Source organism: Stenella coeruleoalba (genome assembly GCF_951394435.1).
Source record: "Stenella coeruleoalba genome assembly, chromosome: 3".
NCBI classification, from domain to species: Eukaryota; Metazoa; Chordata; class Mammalia; order Artiodactyla; family Delphinidae; genus Stenella; species Stenella coeruleoalba.
The window spans coordinates 158,133,826-158,158,112 of record NC_137148.1 but is presented as its reverse complement, the minus strand read 5'-3'; the positions used below and the strand labels follow the sequence as shown (position 1 = coordinate 158,158,112).

Here is a 24,287-nt window from a genome sequence, read left to right as displayed (position 1 = left end):
CACTGATCTCCACCGCGTGGATGAATGGCCGAATTCCTTTTGCTAACATTTCATTTATGATTTTGGCTGTGATATTCGCAATACATACGTCTGGAATTTCATTCATCCTTCCTGCCTTTCTTCAGCAATTCTGGTATGCGTCGATGTTATGTTCTGAATTTAAAGAGACTTATGGAGTGCATCTCCTTTTTCTATCTCTAAGACCATCTCCACAAGCACGGAATAACAGTTTTCCAGGATAGTTTGTAGACTGTACCAGAGAAGTACCAGGTAGTTCTTGGGAAGATTTTTCATTATTCGTCCTACTGACTGACAAGTCATAAAACTCTTTGAGTTTTCTACATCTTCTTGTGTCAGTTTTCATACAGTTGTCCAGGATTTAGGCAAACTTCACAACTTTTCAAAGCTTTTATCTTAGAACACTCTCTAATATTCTCCGAATGCCACATTTTACAGAAATGCCTGGTGGGATCTGGGATATCTATAAACACCCATAAATCATCCTGTGGTGTCACGGTCTCAAACAGTTACAGGTTGGCACCTAGGAGTCAATGTGGAATGGCAGCCCACCCCTACTCAGCATGAAGGCTCTCTTCACAGAAGACGAGTAACCTGATTTCATAGACTGCCCTATGTTCCAGCCACGAGGCAGAGACACTCACTAACCTTTAGGAAAATGCAACGAAATAAAGACTGCTTTGCCAGTCAGAGTCTGCTGCTAGTACACTAACTCCTCATTAGCAAAACAGACTGATGGGGCAGTAGCGACGTTTTCCTTTCTGTTCCTAAATTCATCAATATAACACCATTGGGAATACTGACCCGCAGCATCCAAACTGTTTGAAGACAAACACAAAATCCTACTGCATTTAAGACGATCACCCTAAATAGCACAGGTGACTCTATTCAAATCTTCCTTTCTTCCTCCCTTTGCAAGATCGTGACAACAAACTTTGCCTATCTTCTGCTACCTACAGGCAACTGGAGCTCTCCTATCCAGGAAATTGAAGGAAGGGCATCCCAGAAACCTTAAAACTGATCATCCAAAGTTCACTCCTAAGATAATTCCAAGCGAGACTTGGTGGCCAACATCTCCACTAATCTGCGATCAATGAAATTGAAACCCCATCTGGCAACCCAAGACCTGGCATGAGCCATGCGGTAGGTGTCAGGAAAGACGTACCATGGGAGGAATGTCACATATCCCCAGGCTTACCTCAGACCCCAAGCATTAGGGAGAGCCAGGTCGCGAGACCAGGAACAACAGGAAGACTCTGGGCAGGTGCTAAGACACCATGACTGGGCCTTACCGCATGCAGACAGGTGGACACAAATGGCCCCCCTTCCTTCCATGCCCACACTCTCCATTTATCCTCCCCTGGGCAAAAATAGCTATAAATGTGGGACGTGGAAGACTGGGAGGCTACAGGCGAGTGAACACCCGTCTGTGGAGGCCGCAAGACCGTCCCCTCATCACCTCCAAATAGGCAAGCTCAGTATCCTCCTCCAGGACTGACCTGTGACATCCAGGTGGAAGGAGACCCTCTGGCCCCCGGCCTCGCAGCTGTACTCCCCGGCGTCTGCCTTGCCCGCCTGCTGCACCACCAGCCGCCGCCCTCGGCCCGTGGCCTCCACACGCACTTTCGAGCTCGAACTCAGCTTCTTTCCATCCTTGTACCACGTCACCTCCGTCTGGGCCTGGGCCACCTCGCAGCTCAGCGTGGCACTGGACCCTGCCACGGCCTGCACTTCACTGCGTGCTGGCTGCTCCTTGGCAAACACCACCTTGGGCTCTGGGGACAAGGAGGGATACATGGGTCAAAAACAGCATCTCAGTCAGGAAAGCAGCCCTGTGCAAAAGAGACCTGAGTGGGGAGCCGTGGGCCAGGCGGGTGCGAGGGGTGCGGAGGTAGGGTGGGGGCCAAGCTGGAGACTTCTCCAGGCTCTGCACCAGCCGTGTGCCCTGCAGAAGTCCCCCTGCCTTTCTCAGCGACAAGTAAAACAAGTGATGCATTCTCCCCCGCGTCCGCGTGAGCTGGTCCGGGTGTTGGGGGGGTCGGGGTAGGGTGCGCTTCAGAAGAGACTTCTCCCCTGCTCATGGCTTCTGCGGGGTCACACGCAAGTGTTCCCAAACCTTCCCAGATGGGGCCACAGTCCTCTCCATACGCCTAAGCAGGGAACTTTGCACCTGCAGTCCATGGAAATCACTGAGGCTCGGTGCCCTGGCCTACACTTAGTACGGTCAACTTGTGGCAATCTCTGGGGAGTGCTGGCACCTCCCCGTGGCTTTCCTTTCCATTGTTGGAGGAATAAAGAAGCTGAGTGCCTTTCCCCGAACGACCGGGGTCCCCATTACTCTTTTGTTCTTCCTGGGGACCCAATTCATATTTTTGCCTACTCACCAATAGTAGGCTCTCTCTTCTCTCCATCTCTAGGCACGCTTTATGCATTGAAATACTAGAGAAGGACAGATTGCTAGCTTTCAAGGTTATTCCCAACTGTGGGACTCCCATTTTCACTATGTGATCAAGTACTCTAATGGATCAAAGTTTTTCCCTTCGAGAGTGTCACCGATGTCCATTTCAGCCCTTTGAGTTTGGAGCATTTGTGTTCCATTTAAGAAATCTTCCCTTACCTTCCGTCTTTAAAGAAACCTCGGTATCACCGGACTGTTTTTTCGTTTGTACCTTTACACACTGAGGTTTCTAACCCACCATGAGTGTCCTTTTGTGTGTGCTGTGAATTGTCAGTACAGTTTAATTTTTCCCTATGGGTAAGTGGTCCAAGCACTATTTATGAACACAACATCCCTCTTCAACTTCTCGAACACAGAGCACAGTAACAGATGAAATTGTGGCGGCGGAGAGGGGGCTGGGTTGGGGGCGGAGGGGGGATTTGTCCCTGGTGGTGCAGGAAACCACTGCTGCAAGGAGCTCTTGCTGACCTCACTACTAAATTCCTCTGATGCGGTAAATATCGCCGCACTGGGATCCCCTTATCGTGAAAACTATATAGCCTCACGATCATTCTTGACAACGGCTCCCAGGAAGGGCTCCTACCGTGCTTCTGCAAGCAAATAGCACATTGGCTGTACCTTGCCTTTGGAATCTGCCTGCTATTCTACCATCCGACCACCCAAAACACAAATTTGCTTCGATTTTCATTGTTAATCAACATCTCTCATGTTTGTCCTCAGATTACTGCCCGTCCAAGGAAACCTCTGACTCTCTCTCAAGAATGTGTACTAATTTCCCCACATAGTCTTGTAGCACCTTTTATCAGACCTGGAATTAGGAATATGATACAATTGTGCCCATTTAACTCTTTCACAAATGCCACGGGGAATACTGACCCGCAGCATCAAAACTGTTTGAAGACAAAGGCAAAATCCTATTGCATTTAAGAACATCACCCTAAACAGCACAGGGGACTCTATTCCAATCCTCCTTTCTTTCTCCCTTTGCAAGATCATGACAACAATCTTGGCGTATCTTCTGCTACCTACAGGCAACTGGAGCTTCCCTATCCAGGAAATTGAAGGAAGGGCGTCACATTAGCCTCAAATCTGACCATCCAAAGTTCACTCCTAAGATAATTCCAAGCGGGACTTGGTGGCCAACATCTCCACTAATCTGCGATCAATGAAATTGAAAACCCATCTGGCAAACCAAGACCTGGCATGAGCCATGCGGTAGGTGTCAGGAAAGAAGTTCCATGGGAGGAAAGTCACATATCCCCAGGCCTACCTCAGACCCCAAGCATTAGGAAGAGCCAGGGTCCCGATACCAGGAACTACAGGAAGACTCTGGGCAGGTGCTAAGACACTGTGACTGGGCCTTACCGCATAGAGACAGATGGACACAAATGGCCACTCTTCATTCCACGCCCACACTCTCCATCTATCCTCCCCCGGGCAAAAATAGCTATAAATGTGGGACGTGGAAGACTGGGAGGCTACAGGCGAGTGAACACCCGTCTGTGGAGGCCGCAAGACCGTCCCCTCATCACCTCCATATAGGCTAGCTTAGTATCCTCCTCCAGGACTGACCTGTGACATCCAGGTGGAAGGAGACCCTCTGGCCCCCGGCCTCGCAGCTGTACTCCCCGGCGTCTGCCTTGCCCGCCTGCTGCACCACCAGCCGCCGCCCTCGGCCCGTGGCCTCCACACGCACTTTCGAGCTCGAACTCAGCTTCTTTCCATCCTTGTACCACGTCACCTCCGTCTGGGCCTGGGCCACCTCGCAGCTCAGCGTGGCACTGGACCCCGCCACGGCCTGCACTTCACTGCGTGCTGGCTGCTCCTTGGCAAACACCTCCTTGGGCTCTGGGGACAGGGAGGGATACATGGGTCAAAAACACCATCTCAGTCAGGAAGGCAACCCCGGGCAAAGGAGACCTGAGTGGGGAGCCGTGGGGCAGGTGGGTGCGAGGGGTGCGGAGGTGGTGCAGGGGTCAAGCTGGAGACTTCTCCAGGCTCTGCACCAGCCGTGTACCCTACAAAATTGCCCCTGCCTTTCTCAGCGACAAGTAACACAAGTGATACATTCTCCCCCGCGTCCACGTATGCTGGTCCGGGGGGTGGGGGGGTGGGGGGAGGATGAGCTTTGGAAGAGCCTTCTCCCCTGCTCATGGCTTCTGCGGGGTCACACGCAAGTGTTCCCAAACGTTCCCAGATGGGGCCACAGTCTTTTCCATACACCTAAGTAGGGAACTTTACATCTGCAGTCCATGGAAATCACTGAGGCTTGGTGCCATGCCCTATACTTACTATGGTCAACTTGTGGCAATCTCTGGGGAGTGCTGGCACCTCCCCGTGGCTTTCTTTTCCACTGTCTGAGGAATAAAGAAGCTGAGCACCTTTCCCTGTATGACTGGGGTCCCCATTATCTTTTGATCTTCCTGGTGCAACTATTCAAATTTTTGCCCACTCACCAACAGTAGACTCTCTCTTCTTTCCATCTCTAGGCACTCTTTATGCATTGAAATACTAGAGAAGGACAGATTGCTAGCTTTCAAGGTTATTCCCAGCTGTGGGACTCGCATTTTCACCGTGGGATCGAGTCCTCCGATGAATCAAAGTTTTTCCCTTCAATAGTGTCACCAATGTCCATTTCACGCTTTCAGTTTGGAGCATTTGTGTTCCGTTTAGGAAATCTTCCCTTACCTTCCGTCTTTAAAGAAACCACGGTATCACCGGACTGTCTTTTGGTTTGTACCTTTTCACACTGAGGTTTCTAACCCACCACGAGTGTACTTTTGTGTGTGCTGTGAATTGTCAGTACAGTTTAAGTTTTCCCTGTGGGTAAGTGGTCCAAGCACTATTTATGAAGACAACATCCCTCCTCGACTTCTCAATACAGACAACACAGCAACAGACGAAATTGTGGTGGCGGAGAGGGGGCTGGGAGGCGGGCGGAGGGGGGATATTTCTGTGGTGGTGCAGGAAACCACTGCTGCAAGGAGCTCTTGCTGACCTCAATATTACGTTCCTCTGATGCGGTAAATATTGCCGCACTGGGATCCCCTTATCTTGAAAACTATATAGCCTCACGATCATTCTTGACAACGGCGCCCAGGAAGGGCTCCTACCGCGCTTCTGCAAGCAAATAGCACATTGGCTGTACCTTGTCTTTGGAATCTGCCTGCTATTCTACCATCCGACCACCCAAAACACAAATTTGCTTCGATTTTCATTGTTAATCAACATCTCTGAGTTTTCTCCTCAGATTACGTTCCATCGATGGAAACCTCTGACTCTCTCTCAACAATGTGTACTAATTTCCCCACATAGTATCGTAGCACCTTTTATCAGACCCGGAATTAGGAACATGATACAATTGTGCCATTTTAACTCTTTCACAAAAGTTTCACTTGCCCAGCATTTCTCACCAGGAATTAGCTGTGGAAATGTCTTCTCCATGTTCATTCTCTTACACCCTAATCTTACTCAACAATCGTACACAGCCTAATAATTGATCCATCGGACTGTCTGAGTTGATAATCACATCATCAGCAAATTCTACCTTGAGTTTTTCTAAACCCTTTGCCAGTGATTTTATGCTCTTCCTAAATCCGCTCAGTGACTACAGAGGCCCACGTGTGTTCTCCCTCACATCAAAGATTTCCAGGGACACGTTAAGTGGGATGCTGCTCTTGTTGTTGCTGTTGTTGTTGTTGGAGGAATTTTATTATAACGTTAAAAAAAGAGCCCTTTTTTTTTTTTTTTGCGGTACACGGGTCTCTCACTGTTGTGGCCTATCCCGTTGCAGATCTCAGGCTCCGGACACGCAGGCTCAGCGGCCATTACTCACGGGCCCAGTCGCTGCAGCGGCATGTGAGATCCCAGCGGCAGGTGGGATTTTCTCGGACCGGGGCACGAACCCGTGTCCCCTGCATCGGCAGGTAGACTCTCAAACACCGCGCTACCAGGGCGGCCCAAAAACACTTTTGTGCAGTATTTTAAGAATTATATGGCAGGAACTGGTGCTCAGTTTTCTCACATTTTTTGCCTGGATTTGGGATGATCAAATTTCATCAACCATTTGATTCTCTGCTCGTTCAGAGGACCACATCCTTTTGGATTCAATCTCTTAATTCCATGCATTATATATATTAACTTTGCCAACCTTCAACACAACGTGCAATCCTGGACTAGGACTCTCATCACTGACTCCACCCTGGGGACGCATGGCTGAATTCCTTTTGCTAACATTTCATTTATGATTTTGGCTGTGATATTTGCAATACATACGTCTGGAATTTCATTCATCCTTCCTGCCTTTCTTCAGTGATTCTGGTATGTGTCGATGTTATGTTCTGAATTTAAAGAGACTTATGGAGTGCATCTCCTTTTTCTACCTCTAATACCATCTCCACAAGCATGGAATAACAGTTTTCCAGGATAGTTTGTAGACTGTACCAGAGAAGTACCAGGTAGTTCTTGGGAAGATTTTTCATTCTTGGTCCTACTGATTGACAAGTCATACAACTCTTTGAGTTTTCTACATCTTCTTGTGTCAGTTTTCAAACAGTTGTCCAGGATTTAGTCAAACTTCACAACTTTTCAAAGCTTTTATCTTAGAACACTCTCTAATACTCTCCGAATGCCACATTTTACAGAAATGCCTTCTCGGGTCTGGGATATCTATACACACCCATAAATAATCATATGGTCGCACGGTCTCAAACAGTTACGGGTTGGCACCTAGGAGTCAATGTGGAATGGCAGCCCACCCCTACTCAGCATGAAGGCTCTCTTCACAGAAGACGAGTAACCTGATTTCATAGACTGCCCTATGTTCCAGCCACGAGGCAGAGACACTCACTAACCTTTAGGAAAATGCAACGAAATAAAGACTGCTTTGCCAGTCAGAGTCTGCTGCTAGTACACTAACTCCTCATTAGCAAAGCAGACTGATGGGGCAGTAGCGACTTTTTCCTTTCTGTTCCTAAATTCATCAATATAACGCCACAGGGAAAACTGACCCGCATCATCCAAACTGTTTGAAGACAAAGGCAAAATCCTATTGCATTTAAGAAGATCACCATAAGCAGCACAGGGGACTCTATTCCAATCCTCCTTTCTTTCTCCCTTTGCAAGATTGTGACAACAAACTTCGCCTATCTTCTGCTACCTGCAGGCAATCGGAGCTTCCCTATTCAGGAAATTGAAGGAAGGGCATCCCAGAAACCTCAAATCTGATCATCCAAAGTTCATCCTAAGATAATTCCAAGCGGGACTTGGTGGCCAACATCTCCACTAATCTGCGATCAATGAAATTGAAACCCCATCTGGCAACTCGAGACCCGGCAAGAGCCATGCGGTAGGTGTCAGGAAAGAAGTACCATGGGAGGAAAGTCACATATCCCTAGGCCTACCTCAGACCCCACGCATCAGGGAAAGCCAGGGTCCTGATACCAGAAACAACAGGAAGACTCTGGGCAGGTGCTAAGACACTGTGACTGGGCCTTATTGCATGGAAACAGGTGGACACAAATGCCCCTCTTCCTTCCACGCCCACACTCTCCATCCATACTCCCCCCGGGCAAAAATGGCTATAAATGTGGGACGTGGAAGACTGGGAGGCTACAGGAGAGTGAACACCCGTCCGTGGAGGCCGCAAGACCGTCCCCTCATCACCTCCATATAGGGTAGCTTAGTATCCTCCTCCAGGACTGACCTGTAACATCCAGGTGGAAGGAGACCCTCTGGCCCCCGGCCTCGCAGCTGTACTCCCCGGTGTCTGTCTTGCCCACCTGCTGCACCACCAGCCGCCGCCCTCGGCCCGTGGCCTCCACACGCACTTTCGAGCTCGAACTCAGCTTCTTTCCATCCTTGTACCACGTCACCTCCGTCTGGGCCTGGGCCACCTCGCAGCTCAGCGTGGCACTGGACCCCGCCACGGCCTGCACTTCACTGCGTGCTGGCTGCTCCTTGGCAAACACCTCCTTGGGCTCTGGGGACAGGGAGGGATACACGGGTCAAGGACACCATCTCAGTCACGAAGGCAGCCCCAAGCCAAGGAGACCTGAGTGGGGAGCCGTGGGCCAGGCAGGTGCGAGGGGTGCGGAGGTAGGGCGGGGGCCAAGCTGGAGACATCTCCTGGCTCTGCACCAGCCGTGTGCCCTGCAGAAGTGCCCCTGCCTTTCTCAGCGACAAGTAACACAAGTGATGCATTTCCCCCACGTCCGCGTGAGCTGGTCCGGGGTTTGGGGGGGTCTGGGGACTGTGCCCTATAGAAGAGACTTCTCCCTTGCTCATGGCTTCTGCGAGGTCACATGCAAGTGTTCCCAAACCTTCCCTTATGGGGCCACAGTCTTCTCCATACGCCTAAGCAGGGAACTTTGCACCTGCAGTCCATGGAAATCACTGAGGCTCGGTGCCCTGCCCTATACTTACTATGGTCACCTTGTGGCAATCTCTGGGGAGTGCTGGCACCTCCCCGTGGCTTTCTTTTCCACTGTCTGAGGAATAAAGAAGCTGAGCACCTTTCCCTGTATGACTGGGGTCCCCATTACTCTTTTGTTCTTCCTGGTGCAGCTATTCATATTTTTGCCCACTCAGCAACAGTAGGCTCTCTCTTCTCTCCATCTCTAGGCACTCTTTATGCATTGAAATACTAGAGAAGGACAGATTGCTAGCCTTCAAGGTTATTCCCAACTGTGGGACTCCCATTTTCACTATGTGATCGAGTCCTCCGATGAATCAAAGTTTTTCCCTTCAAGAGTGTCACCGATGTCCATTTCAGCCCTTTCAGTTTGGAGCATTTGTGTTCCATTTAAGAAATCTTCTTTTACCTTCGGTCTTAAGGAAACCACGGTATCACCGGACTGTCTTTTGGTTTGTACCTTTTCACACTGAGGTTTCTAACCCATCACGAGTGTACTTTTGTGTGTGCTGTGAATTGTCAGTACAGTTTAATTTTTCCCAGTGGGTAAGTGGTCCAACCACTATTTATGAAGACAACATCCCTCCTCGACTTCTCGAACGCACAGCACAGCAACAGATAACATTGTGACGGCGGGGAGGGGGCTGGGAGACAGACGGAGGGGGGATTTCTCCGTGGTAGTGCAGGAAACCACTGCTGCAAAGAGCTATTTCTGACCTCACTACTACGTTCCTCTGATGCGGTAAATATCGCCGCACTGGGATCCCTTATCTTGAAAACTATATGGCCTCACGATCACTCTTGACAATGACTCCCAGGAAGGGCTCCTACCGCGCTTCTGCAAGCAAATAGCACATTGGCTGTACCTTGCCTTTGGAATCTGCCTGCTATTCTACCATCCGACCACCCAAAACACAAATTTGCTTCGATTTTCATTGTTAATCAACATCTCTGAGTTTTCTCCTCAGATTACGTTCCATCGATGGAAACCTCTGACTCTCTCTCAAGAATGTGTACTAATTTCCCCACATAGTCTGGTAGCACCTTTTATCAGATCTGGAATTAGGAACATGATACAATTGTGCCATTTTAACTCTTTCACAAAAGTTTCACTTGCCCAACGTTCCTCACCAGGACTTAGCTGTGGAAATGTCTTCTGCATGTCATTCTCTTACACCCTAATCTTACTCAACAATCGTACACAGCCTAATAATTGATCCATCGGATTGTCTGAGTTGATAATCACATCATCAGCAAATTCTACATTGGGTTTTTCTAAACCCGTTGCCAGTGATTTTATGCTCTTCCTGAATCCACTCAGTGGCTACAGAGGCCCATGTGTGTTCTCCCTCACATCAAAGATTTCCAGGGACATGTTAAGTGGGATGCTAGTCTTGTTGTTGCTGTTGTTGTTGTTGGAGGAATTTTATTATAACGTTACAAAAGAACACTTTTGTACAATATGCTAAGAATTATATGGCAAGAACTGGTGCTCAGTTTCCTCACACTTTTTGCCTGGATTTCGGACGATCAAATTTCATCAACCATTTGATTCTCTACTCGTTCAGAGGACCACATCCTTTTGCATTCAATCTCGTAATGCTAAGCTTTATATCTATTAACTTTGCCAACCTTCAACACAACATGCAATCCTGGACTACAACTCTCATCACTGACTCCACCCTGGGGACGCATGGCTGAACTCCTTTTGCTAACATTTCATTATGATTTTGGCTGTGATATTCGCAATACATACGTCTGGAATTTCATTCATCCTTCCTGCCTTTCTTCAGTGATTCTGGTATGCGTCGATGTTATGTTCTGAATTTAAAGAGACTTATGGAGTGCATCTCCTTTTTCTACCTCTAATACCATCTCCACAAGCATGGAATAACAGTTTTCCAGGATATTTTGTAGACTGTACCCAAGAACTACAAGGTAGTTCTTGGGAAGATTTTTCATTATTGGTCCTACTGATTGACAAGTCATACAACTCTTTGAGTTTTCTACATCTTCTTGTGTCAGTTTTCATACAGTTGTCCAGGATTTAGTCAAACTTCACAACTTTTCAACGGTTTTATCTTAGAGCACTCTCTAATATTCTCCGAATGCCACATTTTACAGGAATGCCTGGTGGCATCTGGGATATCTATACACACCCATAAATCATCCTGTGGTGTCACAGTCTCAAACAGTTACGGGTTGGCACCTAGGAGTCAATGTGGAATGGCAGCCCACCCCTACTCAGCATGAAGGCTCTCTTCACAGAAGACGAGTAACCTGATTTCATAGACTGCCCTATGTTCCAGCCACGAGGCAAAGACACTCACTAACCTTTAGGAAAATGCAACGAAATAAAGACTGCTTTGGCAGTCAGAGTCTGCTGCTAGTACACTAACTCCTCATTAGCAAAGCAGACTGATGGGGCAGTAGCGACGTTTTCCTTTCCGTTCCTAAATTCATCAATATAACACCATTGGGAATACTGACCCGCAGCATCCAAACTGTTTGAAGACAAAGGCAAAAGCCTACTGCATTTAAGACGATCACCCTAAATAGCACAGGTGACTCTATTCCAATCCTCCTTTCTTCCTCCCTTTGCAAGATCATGACAAGAAACTTGGCCTATCTTCTGCTACCTACGGGCAACCAGAGCTTCCCTATCTTGGAAATTGAAGGAAGGGCGTCGCATTAGCCTCAAATCTGACCATCCAAAGTTCATCCTAAGATAATTCCAAGCGGGACTTGGTGGCCAACATCTCCACTAATCTGGGATCAATGAAATTGAAACCCCATCTGGCAACCCAAGACCCGGCATGAGCCATGGGGTAGGTGTCAGGAAAGAAGTACAATGGGAGGAAAGTCACATATCCCCAGGCCTACCTCAGACCCCACGCATCAGGGACAGCCAGGGTCCCGATACCAGGAACAACAGGAAGGCTCTGGGCAGGTGCTAAGACACCGTGACTGGGCCTTACCGCATGGAGACAGGTGGACACAAATGGCCCCTCTTCCTTCCACTCCCACACTCTCCATCCATATTCCCCCCGGGCAAAAATGGCTATAAATGTGGGACGTGGAAGACTGGGAGGCTACAGGCAAGTGAACACCCATCTGTGGAGGCCGCAAGACCGTCCTCTCATCACCTCCAAATAGGCTAGCTCAGTATCCTCCTCCAGGACTGACCTGTGACATCCAGGTGGAAGGAGACCCTCTGGCCCCCGGCCTCGCAGCTGTACTCCCCGGCGTCTGCCTTGCCCGCCTGCTGCACCACCAGCCGCCGCCCTCGGCCCGTGGCCTCCACACGCACTTTCGAGCTCGAACTCAGCTTCTTTCCATCCTTGTACCACGTCACCTCCGTCTGGGCCTGGGCCACCTCGCAGCTCAGCGTGGCACTGGACCCCGCCACGGCCTGCACTTCACTGCGTGCTGGCTGCTCCTTGGCAAACACCTCCTTGGGCTCTGGGGACAGGGAGGGATACACGGGTCAAGGACACCATTTCAGTCAGGAAGGAAGCCCTCGGCAAAGGAGACCTGAGTGGGGAGCCGTGGGCCAGGCGGGTGCGAGGGGTGCAGACATGGGGCGGGGGCCAAGCTGGAGACTTCTCCAGGCTCTGCACCAGCCGTGTGCCCTGCAGAAGTGCCCCTGCCTTTCTCAGTGACAAGTAACACAAGTGATGCATTCTCCCCCGGGTCCACGTGTGCTGGTCCGAGCGGAGGGAAGGTGGGGGGAGGGTGCGCTTTGGAAGAGCCTTCTCCCCTGCTCATGGCTTCTGCGGGGTCACACGCAAGTGTTCCCAAAGCTTCCCAGATGGGGCCACAGTCTTCTCCATACGCCTAAGCAAGGAACTTTGCACCTGCAGTCCATGGAAATCAGTGAGGCTCGGTGCCCTGGCCTACACTTAGTACGGTCAACTTGTGGCAATCTGGTGGGTGTGCTACCACCTCCCCATGGCTTTCTTTTCCATTGTCTGAGGTATAAAGAAGCTGAGCATCTTTCCGCGTACACTGGGGTCCCCATTACTCTTTGTTCTTCCTGGTGCAACTATTCAAATTTTTGCCCACTCACCAATAGTAGGCCCTCTCTTCTCTCCATTCATCTAGGCACCCTTTATGCATTGAAATACTAGAGAAGGAGAGATTGCTAGCTTTCAAGGGTATTCCCAACTGTGGGACTCGCATTTTCACTGTGTGATCGAGTCCTCCGATGAATCAAAGTTTTTCCCCTCAATAGTGTTACCAATGTCCATATCAGCCCTTTGAGTTTGGAGCATTTGTGTTCCATTTAAGAAATCTTCTCTTACCTTCCGGCTTTAAAGAAACCATGGTATCACCGGACTGTTTTTTCTTTTGTTACTTTTAACACTGAGGTTTCTAACCCACCACGAGTGTACTTTTGTGTGTGCTGTGAATTGTCCGTACAGTTTAATTTTTCCCTATGGGTAAGTGGTCCAAGCACTATTTATGAAGACAACATCCCTCCTCGACTTCTCAACACAGACAGCACAGTAACAGATGAAATTGTGGCGGCGGGGAAGGGGGCTGGGATGGGGGCGGAGGGGGGATTTGTCCCTGGTGGTGCCGGAAAACACTGTTGCAAGGAGCTCTTGCTGACCTCATTACTAAATCCTCTGATGTGGTAAATATCGCCACACTGGGATCCCCTCATCTTGAAAACTATAGAGCCTCACGATCATTCTTGACTACGGCTCCCAGGAAGCGCTCTCACCGCGCTTCTGCAAGCAAATAGCACATTGGCTGTACCTTGCCTTTGGAATCTGCCTGCTATTCTACCATCCGACCACCCAAAACACAAATTTGCTTCGATTTTCATTGTGAATCAACATCTCTGATTTTTCTCCTCAGATTACTGCCCGTCCAAGGAAACCTCTGACTCTCTCTCAAGAATGTGTACTAATTTCCCCACATAGTCTCGTAGCAACTTTTATCAGACCTGGAATTAGAAAAATGATACAATTGTGCCCATTTAACTCTTTCACAAATGCCATGGGGAATACTGACCCGCAGCATCAAAACTGTTTGAAGACAAAGGCAAAATACTATTGCATTTAAGATCACCCTAAACAGCACAGGGGACTCTATTCCAATCCTCCTTTCTTTCTCCCTTTGCAAGATCATGACAACAAACTTGGCCTATCTTCTGCTACCTACGGGCAACTGGAGCTTCCCTATCCAGGAAATTGAAGGACGGGCGTCGCATTAGCCTCAAATCTGACCATCAAAGTTCACTCCTAAGATAATTCCAAGCGGGACTTGGTGGCCAACATCTCCACTAATCTGCGATCAATGAAATTGCAACCCCATCTGGCAACCCAAGACCTGGTATGAGCCATGCGGTAGGTGTCAGGAAAGACGTACCATGGGAGGAAAGTCACATATCCCCAGGCCTACCTCAGACCCCAAGCATTAGGGAGAGCCAGGGTCCCGATACCAGGAACAACAGGAAGGCTCTGGGCAGGTGCTAAGACACCATGACTGGGCCTTACCGCATGGAGACAGGTGGACACAAATGGCCCCTCTTCCTTCCATGCCCACACTCTCCATCCATACTCCCCTGGGCAAAAATAGCTATAAATGTGGGACGTGGAAGACTGGGAGGCGACAGGCGAGTGAACACCCGTCTGTGGAGGCCGCAAGACCGTCCCCTCATCACCTCCAAATAGGCTAGCTTAGTATCCTCCTCCAGGACTGACCTGTGACATCCAGGTGGAAGGAGACCCTCTGGCCCCCGGCCTCGCAGCTGTACTCCCCGGCGTCTGCCTTGCCCGCCTGCTGCACCACCAGCCGCCGCCCTCGGCCCGTGGCCTCCACACGCACTTTCGAGCTCGAACTCAGCTTCTTTCCATCCTTGTACCACGTCACCTCCGTCTGGGCCTGGGCTACCTCGCAGCTCAGCGTGGCACTGGACCCTGCCACGGCCTGCACTTCACTGCGTGCCGGCTGCTCCTTGGCAAACACCTCCTTGGGCTCTGGAAACAGGGAGGGATACATGGGTCAAGGACACCATCTCAGTCAGGAAGGCAACCCTGGGCAAAAGAGAGCTGAGTGGGGAGTTGTGGGCCAGGCGGGTGCGAGGGTCGCGGAGGCGGGTGGGGGCCAAGCTGGAGACTTCTCCAGGCTCTGCACCAGCCGTGTGCCCCGCAGAAGTCCCCCTGCCTTTCTCAGTGACAACTAACACAAGAGATGAATTTCCCCCGCGTCCGCATGAGTTGGTCCGTGGGTTGGAGGGGTCGGGGAAGGGTCGCTTTAGAAGAGACTTCTCCCCTGCTCATGGCTTCCGCGGGGTCACATGCAAGTGTTCCCAAACCTTCCCAATGGGGCCACAGTATTCTCCAAAGGTCTAAGCAAGGAACGTTGCACCTGCAGTCCCTGGAAATCACTGAGGCTCGGTGCCTTGGCCTACACTTAGTACGGTCAACATGTGGCAATCTCTGGTGAGTGCTGGCACCTCCCCGTGGCTTTCTTTTCCACTGTCTGAGGAATAAAGAAGCTGAGCACCTTTCCCTGTATGACTGGGGTCCCCATTACTCTTTTGTTCTTCCTGGTGCAGCTATTCAAATTTTTGCCCACTCACCAACAGTAGGCTCTCTCTTCTTTCCATCTCTAGGCACTCTTTATGCATTGAAATACTAGAGAAGGACAGATTGCTAGCCTTCAAGGTTATTCTCAGCTGTGGGACTCGCATTTTTACTGTGTGATCGAGTCCTCCGATGAATCAAAGTTTTTCCCTTCAATAGTGTCACCTATGTCCATTTCAGCCCTTTGAGTTTGGAGCATTTGTGTTCCATTTAAGAAATCTTCCCTTACCTCCGTCTTTAAAGATACAACGGTATCACTGGACTGTCTTTTGGTTTGTACCTTTTCACACTGAGGTTTCTAACCCACCACGAGTGTACTTTTGTGTGTGCTGTGAATTGACAGTACAGTTTAATTTTTCCCTATGGGTAAGTGGTCCAACCACTATTTATGAAGACAACATCCCTCCTCGACTTCTCGAACGCACAGTACAGCAACAGATAACATTGTGATGGCGGGGAGGGGGCTGGGAGACAGACGGAGGGGGGATTTGTCCGTGGTAGTGCAGGAAACCACTGCTGCAAAGAGCTACTTCTGACCTCACTACTACGTTCCTCTGATGCGGTAAATATCGCCACACTGGGATCCCCTTATCTTGAAAACTATATAGCCTCACTATCATTCTTGACAACGGCTCCCAGGAAGTGCTCCCACAGTGCTTCTGCAAGCAAATAGCACATTGGCTGTACCTTGCCTTTGGAATCTGCCTGCTATTCTACCATCCGACCACCCAAAACACAAATTTGCTTCGATTTTCATTGTTAATCAACATCGCTGATTTTTCTCCTCGGATTACTCTCCGTCGATGGAAACCTCTGACTCTCTCTCAAGAATGTGTGCTAATTTCCAAAACATAGTCTCATAGCACCTTTTATCAGATTGGAATTAGGAACATGATACAATTGTGCCATTTTAACTCCTTCACAAAAGTTTCACTTGCCAAGCGTTTCTAGCCAGGACATAGCTGTGGAAATGTCTTCTGCATGTTCATTCTCTTACACCCTAATCTTACTCAACAATCGTAGACAGCCTAATAATTGATCCATCGGATTGTCTGAGTTGATAATCACATCATCAGCAAATTCTACCTTGAGTTTTTCTAAACCCTTTGCCAGTGATTTTATGCTCTTCCTAAATCCGCTCAGTGACTACAGAGGCCCACGTGTGTTCTCCCTCACATCAAAGATTTCCAGGGACACGTTAAGTGGGATGCTGGTCTTGTTGTTGCTGTTGTTGTAGTTGGAGGAATTTTATTATAACGTTAAAAAAAGAGCCCTTTTTTTTTTTTTTTTTTTTTTGCGGTACATGGGCCTCTCACTGTTGTGGCCTATCCCGTTGCGGATCACAGGCTCCGGACGCGCAGGATCAGCGGCCATGGCTCACGGGCCCAGCCGCTCCACGGCATGCTGGATCTTCCCGGACTGGGGCACGAACCCGTGTCCCCTGCATCGACAGGCAGACTATCAAACACTGAGCTACCAGAGTGGCCCAAAAACACTTTTGTACAGTATTTTAAGAATTATATGGCAAGAACTGGTGCTCAGTTTCCTCACACTTTTTGCCTGGATTTCGGACGATCAAATTTCATCAACCATTTGATTCTCTACTCGTTCAGAGGACCACATCCTTTTGCATTCAATCTCGTAATGCTAAGCTTTATATCTATTAACTTTGCCAAGCTTCAACACAATGTGCAATCCTGGACTACAACTCTCATCACTGACTCCACCCCGTGGACGCATGGCTGAACTCCTTTTGCTAACATTTCATTTATGATTTTGGCTGTGATATTTGCAATACATACGTCTGGAATTTCATTCATCCTTCCTGCCTTTCTTCAGTGATTCTGGTATGCGTCGATGTCATGTTCTGAATTTAAAGAGACTTATGGAGTGCATCTCCTTTTTCTATCTCTAAGACCATCTCCACAAGCATTGAATAACAGTTTTCCAGGATAGTTTGTAGACTGTACCAGAGAAGTACCAGGTAGTTCTTGGGAAGATTTTTCATTATTCGTCCTACTGACTGACAAGTCATAAAACTCTTTGAGTTTTCTACATCTTCTTGTGTCAGTTTTCATACAGTTGTCCAGGATTTAGTCAAACTTGACAACTTTTCTAAGCTTTTATCTTAGAACACTCTCTAATACTCTCAGAATGCCACATTTTACAGAAATGCCTTCTCGGATCTGGGATATCTATACACACCCATAAATCATCCTGTGGTGTCACAGTCTCAAACAGTTACGGGTTGGCACCTAGGAGTCAATGTGGAATGGCAGCCCACCCCTACTCAGCATGAAGGCTCTCTTCACAGAAGATGAGTAACCTGATTTCATAGACTGCCCTATGTTCCAGCCACGAGGCAGCGACACTCATTAACCTTTAGGAAAATGCAACGAAATAAAGACTGCTTTGCCAGTCAGAGTCTGCTGCTAGTACACTAACTCCTCATTAGCAAAGCAGACCGATGGGGCAGTAGCGACGTTTTCCTTTCTGTTCCTAAATTCATCGATATAACGCCCCGGGGAAAACTGACCCGCAGCATCCAAACTGTTTGAAAACAAAGGCAAAATCCTACTGCATTTAAGAAGATCACCCTAAGCAGCACAGGGGACTCTATTCCAATCCTCCTTTCTTTCTCCCTTTGCAAGATCGTGACAACAAACTTTGCCTATCTTCTGCTACCTACAGGCAACCGGAGCTTCCCTATTCAGGAAATTGAAGGAAGGGCATCCTAGAAACCTCAAATCTGATCATCCAAAGTTCACTTCTAAAATAATTCCAAGCAGGACTTGGTGGCCAACATCTCCACTAATCTGCGATCAATGAAATTGAAACCCCATCTGGCAACTCGAGACCCGGCAAGAGCCATGTGGTAGGTGTCAGGAAAGAAGTACCATGGGAGGAAAGTCACATATCCCCAGGCCTACCTCAGACCCCATGCATCAGGGACAGCCAGGGTCCCGATACCAGGTATAACAGGAAGACTCTGGGCAGGTGCTAAGACACTGTGACTGGGCCTTATTGCATGGAAACAGGTAGGACACAAATGGCCCCTCTTCCTTCCACGCCCACACTCTCCATCCATACTCCTCCCGGGCAAAAATGGCTATAAATGTGGAACGTGGAAGACTGGGAGGCTAAAGGCGAGTGAACACCCGTCTGTGGAGGCCCAAGACCGTCCCCTCATCACCTCCAAATAGGCTAGCTCAGTATCCTCCTCCAGGACTGACCTGTGACATCCAGGTGGAAGGAGACCCTCTGGCCCCCGGCCTCGCAGCTGTACTCCCCGGCGTCTGCCTTGCCCGCCTGCTGCACCACCAGCCGCCGCCCTCGGCCCGTGGCCTCCACACGCACTTTCGAGCTCGAACTCAGCTTCTTTCCATCCTTGTACCACGTCACCTCCGTCTGGGCCTGGGCCACCTCGCAGCTCAGCGTGGCACTGGACCCTGCCACGGCCTGCACTTCACTGAGTGCTGGCTGCTCCTCGGCAAACACCACCTTGGGCTCTGGGGACAGGGAGGGATACATGGGTCAAGGACACCATCTCAGTCAGGAAGGCAGCCCCAAGCAAAGGAGACCTGAGTGGGGAGCCGTGTGCCATGCGGGTGCGAGGGGTGCAGAGGTGGGGCGGGGGCCAAGCTGGAGACTTCTCCTGGCTCTGCACCAGCCGTGTGCCCCGCAGAAGTGCCCCTGCCTTTCTCAGCGACAAGTAAAACAAGAGATGCATTCTCCCCTGGGTCCGCATGATCTGGTCCGGGGCGTGGGAGGGTGGGGGGAGGGTAAGATTTTTGAAGAGACTTCTCCCCTGCTCATAGCATCTGCGGGTCTCACGCAAGTGTTCCCAAACCTTCCCAGATGGGGCCACAGTCTTCTCAAAATGCCTAAGCAGGGAACTTTGCACCTGCAGTCCATGGAAATCACTGAGGCTTGGTGCCCTGGCCTACACTTAGTACGGTCAACTTGTGGCAATCTCTGGGGAGTGCTGGCACCTCCCCGTGGCTTTCTTTTCCACTGTCTGAGGAATAAAGAAGCTGAGCACCTTTCCGCGTACACTGGGGTCCCCATTACTCTTTTGTTCTTCCTGGTGCAACTATTCAAATTTTTGCCCACTCACCAATAGTAGGCTCTCTCTTCTCTCCATTCATCTCTAGGCACTCTTTATGCATTGAAATACTAGAGAAGGATAGATTGCTAGCCTTCAAGGTTATTCTCAGCTGTGGGACTCGCATTTTCACTGTGTGATCGAGTCCTCCGATGAAACAAAGTTTTTCCCTTCAATAGTGTCACCTATGTCCATTGCACGCTTTAATTTTGGAGCATCTGTGTTCCATTTAAGAAATCTTCCTTTACCTTCGGTCTTAAGGAAACCACGGTATCACCGGACTGTCTTTTGGTTTGTACCTTTTCACACTGAGGTTTCTAACCCACCACGAGTGTACTTTTGTGTGTGCTGTGAATTGTCAGTACAGTTTAATTTTTCCCTGTGGGTAAGTGGTCCAACCACTATTTATGAAGACAACATCCCTCCTCGACTTCTTGAACGCACAGCACAGCAACAGACGAAATTGTGGCGGCGGGGAGGGGGCTGGGAGACAGACGGAGGGGGGATTTTTCCGTGGTAGTGCAGGAAACCACTGCTGCAAAGAGCTACTTCTGACCTCACTACTACGTTCCTCTGATGCGGTAAATATCGCCACACTGGGATCCCCTTATCTTGAAAACTATATAGCCTCACGATCATTCCTGACAACGGCTCCCAGGAAGGGCTCCTACCGTATTTCTGCAAGCAAATAGCACATTGGCTGTACCTTGCCTTTGAAATCTGCCTGTTATTCTACCATCTGACCACCCAAAGCACAAATTTGCTTCGATTTTCATTGTTAATCAACATCTCTGATTTTTCTCCTCATATTACTACCCGTCCAAGGAAACCTCTGACTCTCTCTCAAGAATGTGTACTAATTTCCCCACATAGTCTCGTAGCACCTTTTATCAGACCTGGAATTAGGAACATGATACAATTGTGCCATTTTAACTCTTTCACAAAAGTTTCACTTGCCCAGCGTTTCTCACCAGGACTTAGCTGTGGAAATGTCTTCTGCATGTTCATTCTCTTACACCCTAATCTTACTCATCAATCGTACACAGCCTAATGATTGATCCATCGCATTGTCTGAGTTGATAATCACACCATCAGCAAGTTCTACCTTGAGTTTTTCTAAACCCTTTGCCAGTGATTTTATGCTCCTCCTGAATACGCTCAGTGGCTACAGAGGCCCACGTGTGTTCTCCCTCACATCAAAGATTGGCAGGGACACATTAAGTGGGATGCTGCTCTTGTTGTTGCTGTTGTTGCTGTTGGATGAATTTTATTATAACGTTACAAAAGAACACTTTTGTACAATATGCTAAGAATTATATGGCAAGAACTGGTGCTCAGTTTTCTTACACTTTTTGCCTAGATTTCGGACGATCAAATTTCATCAACCATTTGATTCTCTATTCGTTCAGAGGACCATATCCTTTTGCATTCAATCTCTTAATGCCAAGCTTTATATATATTAATGATGCCAACATTCAGGCCAACGTGCAATCCTGGACTAGGACTCTCATCACTGATCTCCACCGCGTGGATGCATGGCCGAATTCCTTTTGCTAACATTTCATTTATGATTTTGGCTGTGATATTCGCAATACATAAGTCTGGAATTTCATTCATCCTTCCTGCCTTTCTTCAGCAATTCTGGTATGCGTCGATGTTATGTTCTGAATTTAAACAGACTTATGGAGTGCATCTCCTTTTTCTATCTCTAAGACCATCTCCACAAGCATGGAATAACAGTTTTCCAGGATAGTTTGTAGACTGTACCAGAGAAGTACCAGGTAGTTCTTGGGAAGATTTTTCATTATTCGTCCTACTGACTGACAAGTCATAAAACTCTTTGAGTTTTCTACATCTTCTTGTGTCAGTTTTCATACAGTTGTCCAGGATTTAGGCAAACTTCACAACTTTTCAAAGCTTTTATCTTAGAACACTCTCTAATATTCTCCGAATGCCACATTTTACAGAAATGCCTGGTGGCATCTGGGATATCTATACACACCCATAAATCATCCTGTGGTGTCACGGTCTCAAACAGTTACAGGTTGGCACCTAGGAGTCAATGTGGAATGGCAGCCCACCCCTACTCAGCATGAAGGCTCTCTTCACAGAAGACGAGTAACCTGATTTCATAGACTGCCCTATGTTCCAGCCACGAGGCAGCGACACTCGCTAACCTTTAGGAAAATGCAACGAAATAAAGACTGCTTTGCCAGTCAGAGTCTGCTGCTAGTACACTAACTCCTCATTAGCAAAACAGACTGATGGGTCAGTAGCGACGTTTTCCTTTCTGTTCCTAAATTCATCAATATAACACCATTGGGAATACTGACCCGCAGCATCCAAACTGTTTGAAGACAAAGACAAAATCCTACTGCATTTAAGACGATCACCCTAAATAGCACAGGTGACTCTATTCCAATCCTCCTTTCTTCCTCCCTTTTCAAGATCGTGACAACAAACTTTGCCTATCTTCTGCTACCTACAGGCAACTGGAGCTCTCCTATCCAGGAAATTGAAGGAAGGGCATCCCAGAAACCTTAAATCTGATCATCCAAAGTTCACTCCTAAGATAATTCCAAGCGGGACTTGGTGGCCAACATCTCCACTAATCTGCGATCAATGAAATTGAAAACCCATCTGGCAACCCAAGACCTGGCATGAGCCATGCGGTAGGTGTCAGGAAAGACGTACCATGGGAGGAATGTCACATATCCCCAGGCTTACCTCAGACCCCAAGCATTAGGGAGAGCCAGGTCCCGAGACCAGGAACAACAGGAAGACTCTGGGCAGGTGCTAAGACACCATGACTGGGCCTTACCGCATGGAGACAGGTGGACACAAATGGCCCCTCTTCCTTCCACGCCCACACTCTCCATTCATCCTCCCCTGGGCAAAAATAGCTATAAATGTGGGACGTGGAAGACTGGGAGGCTACAGGCGAGTGAACACCCGTCTGTGGAGGCCGCAAGACCGTCCCCTCATCACCTCCATATAGGCTAGCTCAGTATCCTCCTCCAGGACTGACCTGTGACATCCAGGTGGAAGGAGACCCTCTGGCCCCCGGCCTCGCAGCTGTACTCCCCGGCGTCTGCCTTGCCCGCCTGCTGCACCACCAGCCGCCGCCCTCGGCCCGTGGCCTCCACACGCACTTTCGAGCTCGAACTCAGCTTCTTTCCATCCTTGTACCACGTCACCTGCGTCTGGGCCTGGGCCACCTCGCAGCTCAGCGTGGCACTGGACCCCGCCACGGCCTGCACTTCACTGCGTGCTGGCTGCTCCTTGGCAAACACCACCTTGGGCTCTGGGGACAGGGAGGGATACATGGGTCAAGGACACCATCTCAGTCACGAAGGCAGCCCCCGGCAAAGGAGACCTGAGTGGGGAGCCGTGGACCAGGGGGGTGCGAGGGGTGCGGAGGTGGGGCGGGGGCCAAGCTGGAGACTTCTCCAGGCTCTGCACCAGCCGTGTGCCCTGCAGAAGTGCCCCTGCCTTTCTCAGTGACAAGTAAAACAAGTGATGCATTCTCCCCCGCGTCTGCGTGAGCTGGTCCGGGTGTTGGGGGGGTCGGGGTAGGGTGCGCTTCAGAAGAGACTTCTCCCCTGCTCATGGCTTCTGCGGGGTCACACGCAAGTGTTCCCAAAGCTTCCCAGATGGGGCCACAGTCTTCTCCATACGCCTAAGCCGGGAACTTTGCACCTGCAGTCCATGGAAATCACTGAGGCTCGGTGCCCTGGCCTACACTTAGTACGGTCAACTTGTGGCAATCTCTGGGGAGTGCTGGCACCTCCCCGTGGCTTTCCTTTCCATTGTTGGAGGAATAAAGAAGCTGAGTGCCTTTCCCCGAACGACCTCGGTCCCCATTACTCTTTTGTTCTTCCTGGGGACCCAATTCATATTTTTGCCTACTCACCAATAGTAGGCTCTCTCTTCTCTCCATCTCTAGGCACGCTTTATGCATTGAAATACTAGAGAAGGACAGATTGCTAGCTTTCAAGGTTATTCCCAACTGTGGGACTCCCATTTTCACTATGTGATCAAGTACTCTAATGGATCAAAGTTTTTCCCTTCAAGAGTGTCACCGATGTCCATTTCAGCCCTTTCAGTTTGGAGCATTTGTGTTCCATTTAAGAAATCTTCCCTTACCTTCCGTCTTTAAAGAAACCACGGTATCACCGGACTGTTTTTTCGTTTGTACCTTTACACACTGAGGTTTCTAACCCACCATGAGTGTCCTTTTGTGTGTGGTGTGAATTGTCAGTACAGTTTAATTTTTCCCTATGGGTAAGTGGTCCAAGCACTATTTATGAACACAACATCCCTCTTCAACTTCTCGAACACAGAGCACAGTAACAGATGAAATTGTGGCGGTGGAGAGGGGGCTGGGTTGGGGGCGGAGGGGGGATTTGTCCCTGGTGGTGCAGGAAACCACTGCTGCAAGGAGCTCTTGCTGACCTCACTACTAAATTCCTCTGATGCGGTAAATATCGCCGCACTGGGATCCCCTTATCTTGAAAACTATATAGCCTCACGATCATTCTTGACAACGGCTCCCAGGAAGGGCTCCTACCGTGCTTCTGCAAGCAAATAGCACATTGGCTGTACCTTGCCTTTGGAATCTGCCTGCTATTCTACCATCCGACCACCCAAAACACAAATTTGCTTCGATTTTCATTGTTAATCAACATCTCTCAT

General features: G+C 49.2%; 1 protein-coding gene across 1 annotated transcript in view; it reads right to left on the bottom strand.

Moving 5' to 3' along the window:
* The window catches only part of OBSCN (obscurin, cytoskeletal calmodulin and titin-interacting RhoGEF), a gene marked incomplete at both ends in the record, with an annotated part of 178,879 nt that overhangs the window by 114,199 nt on the left and 40,393 nt on the right, over window positions 1-24,287 (bottom strand). The window contains 6 exons of the mRNA XM_079915848.1: window positions 1,518-1,793; window positions 4,049-4,324; window positions 8,181-8,456; window positions 12,075-12,350; window positions 14,603-14,878; window positions 18,721-18,996. Of these exons, the coding sequence (XP_079771974.1) occupies window positions 1,518-1,793; window positions 4,049-4,324; window positions 8,181-8,456; window positions 12,075-12,350; window positions 14,603-14,878; window positions 18,721-18,996 (1,656 nt within the window). The remainder of the gene's footprint in view (window positions 1-1,517; window positions 1,794-4,048; window positions 4,325-8,180; window positions 8,457-12,074; window positions 12,351-14,602; window positions 14,879-18,720; window positions 18,997-24,287) is intronic.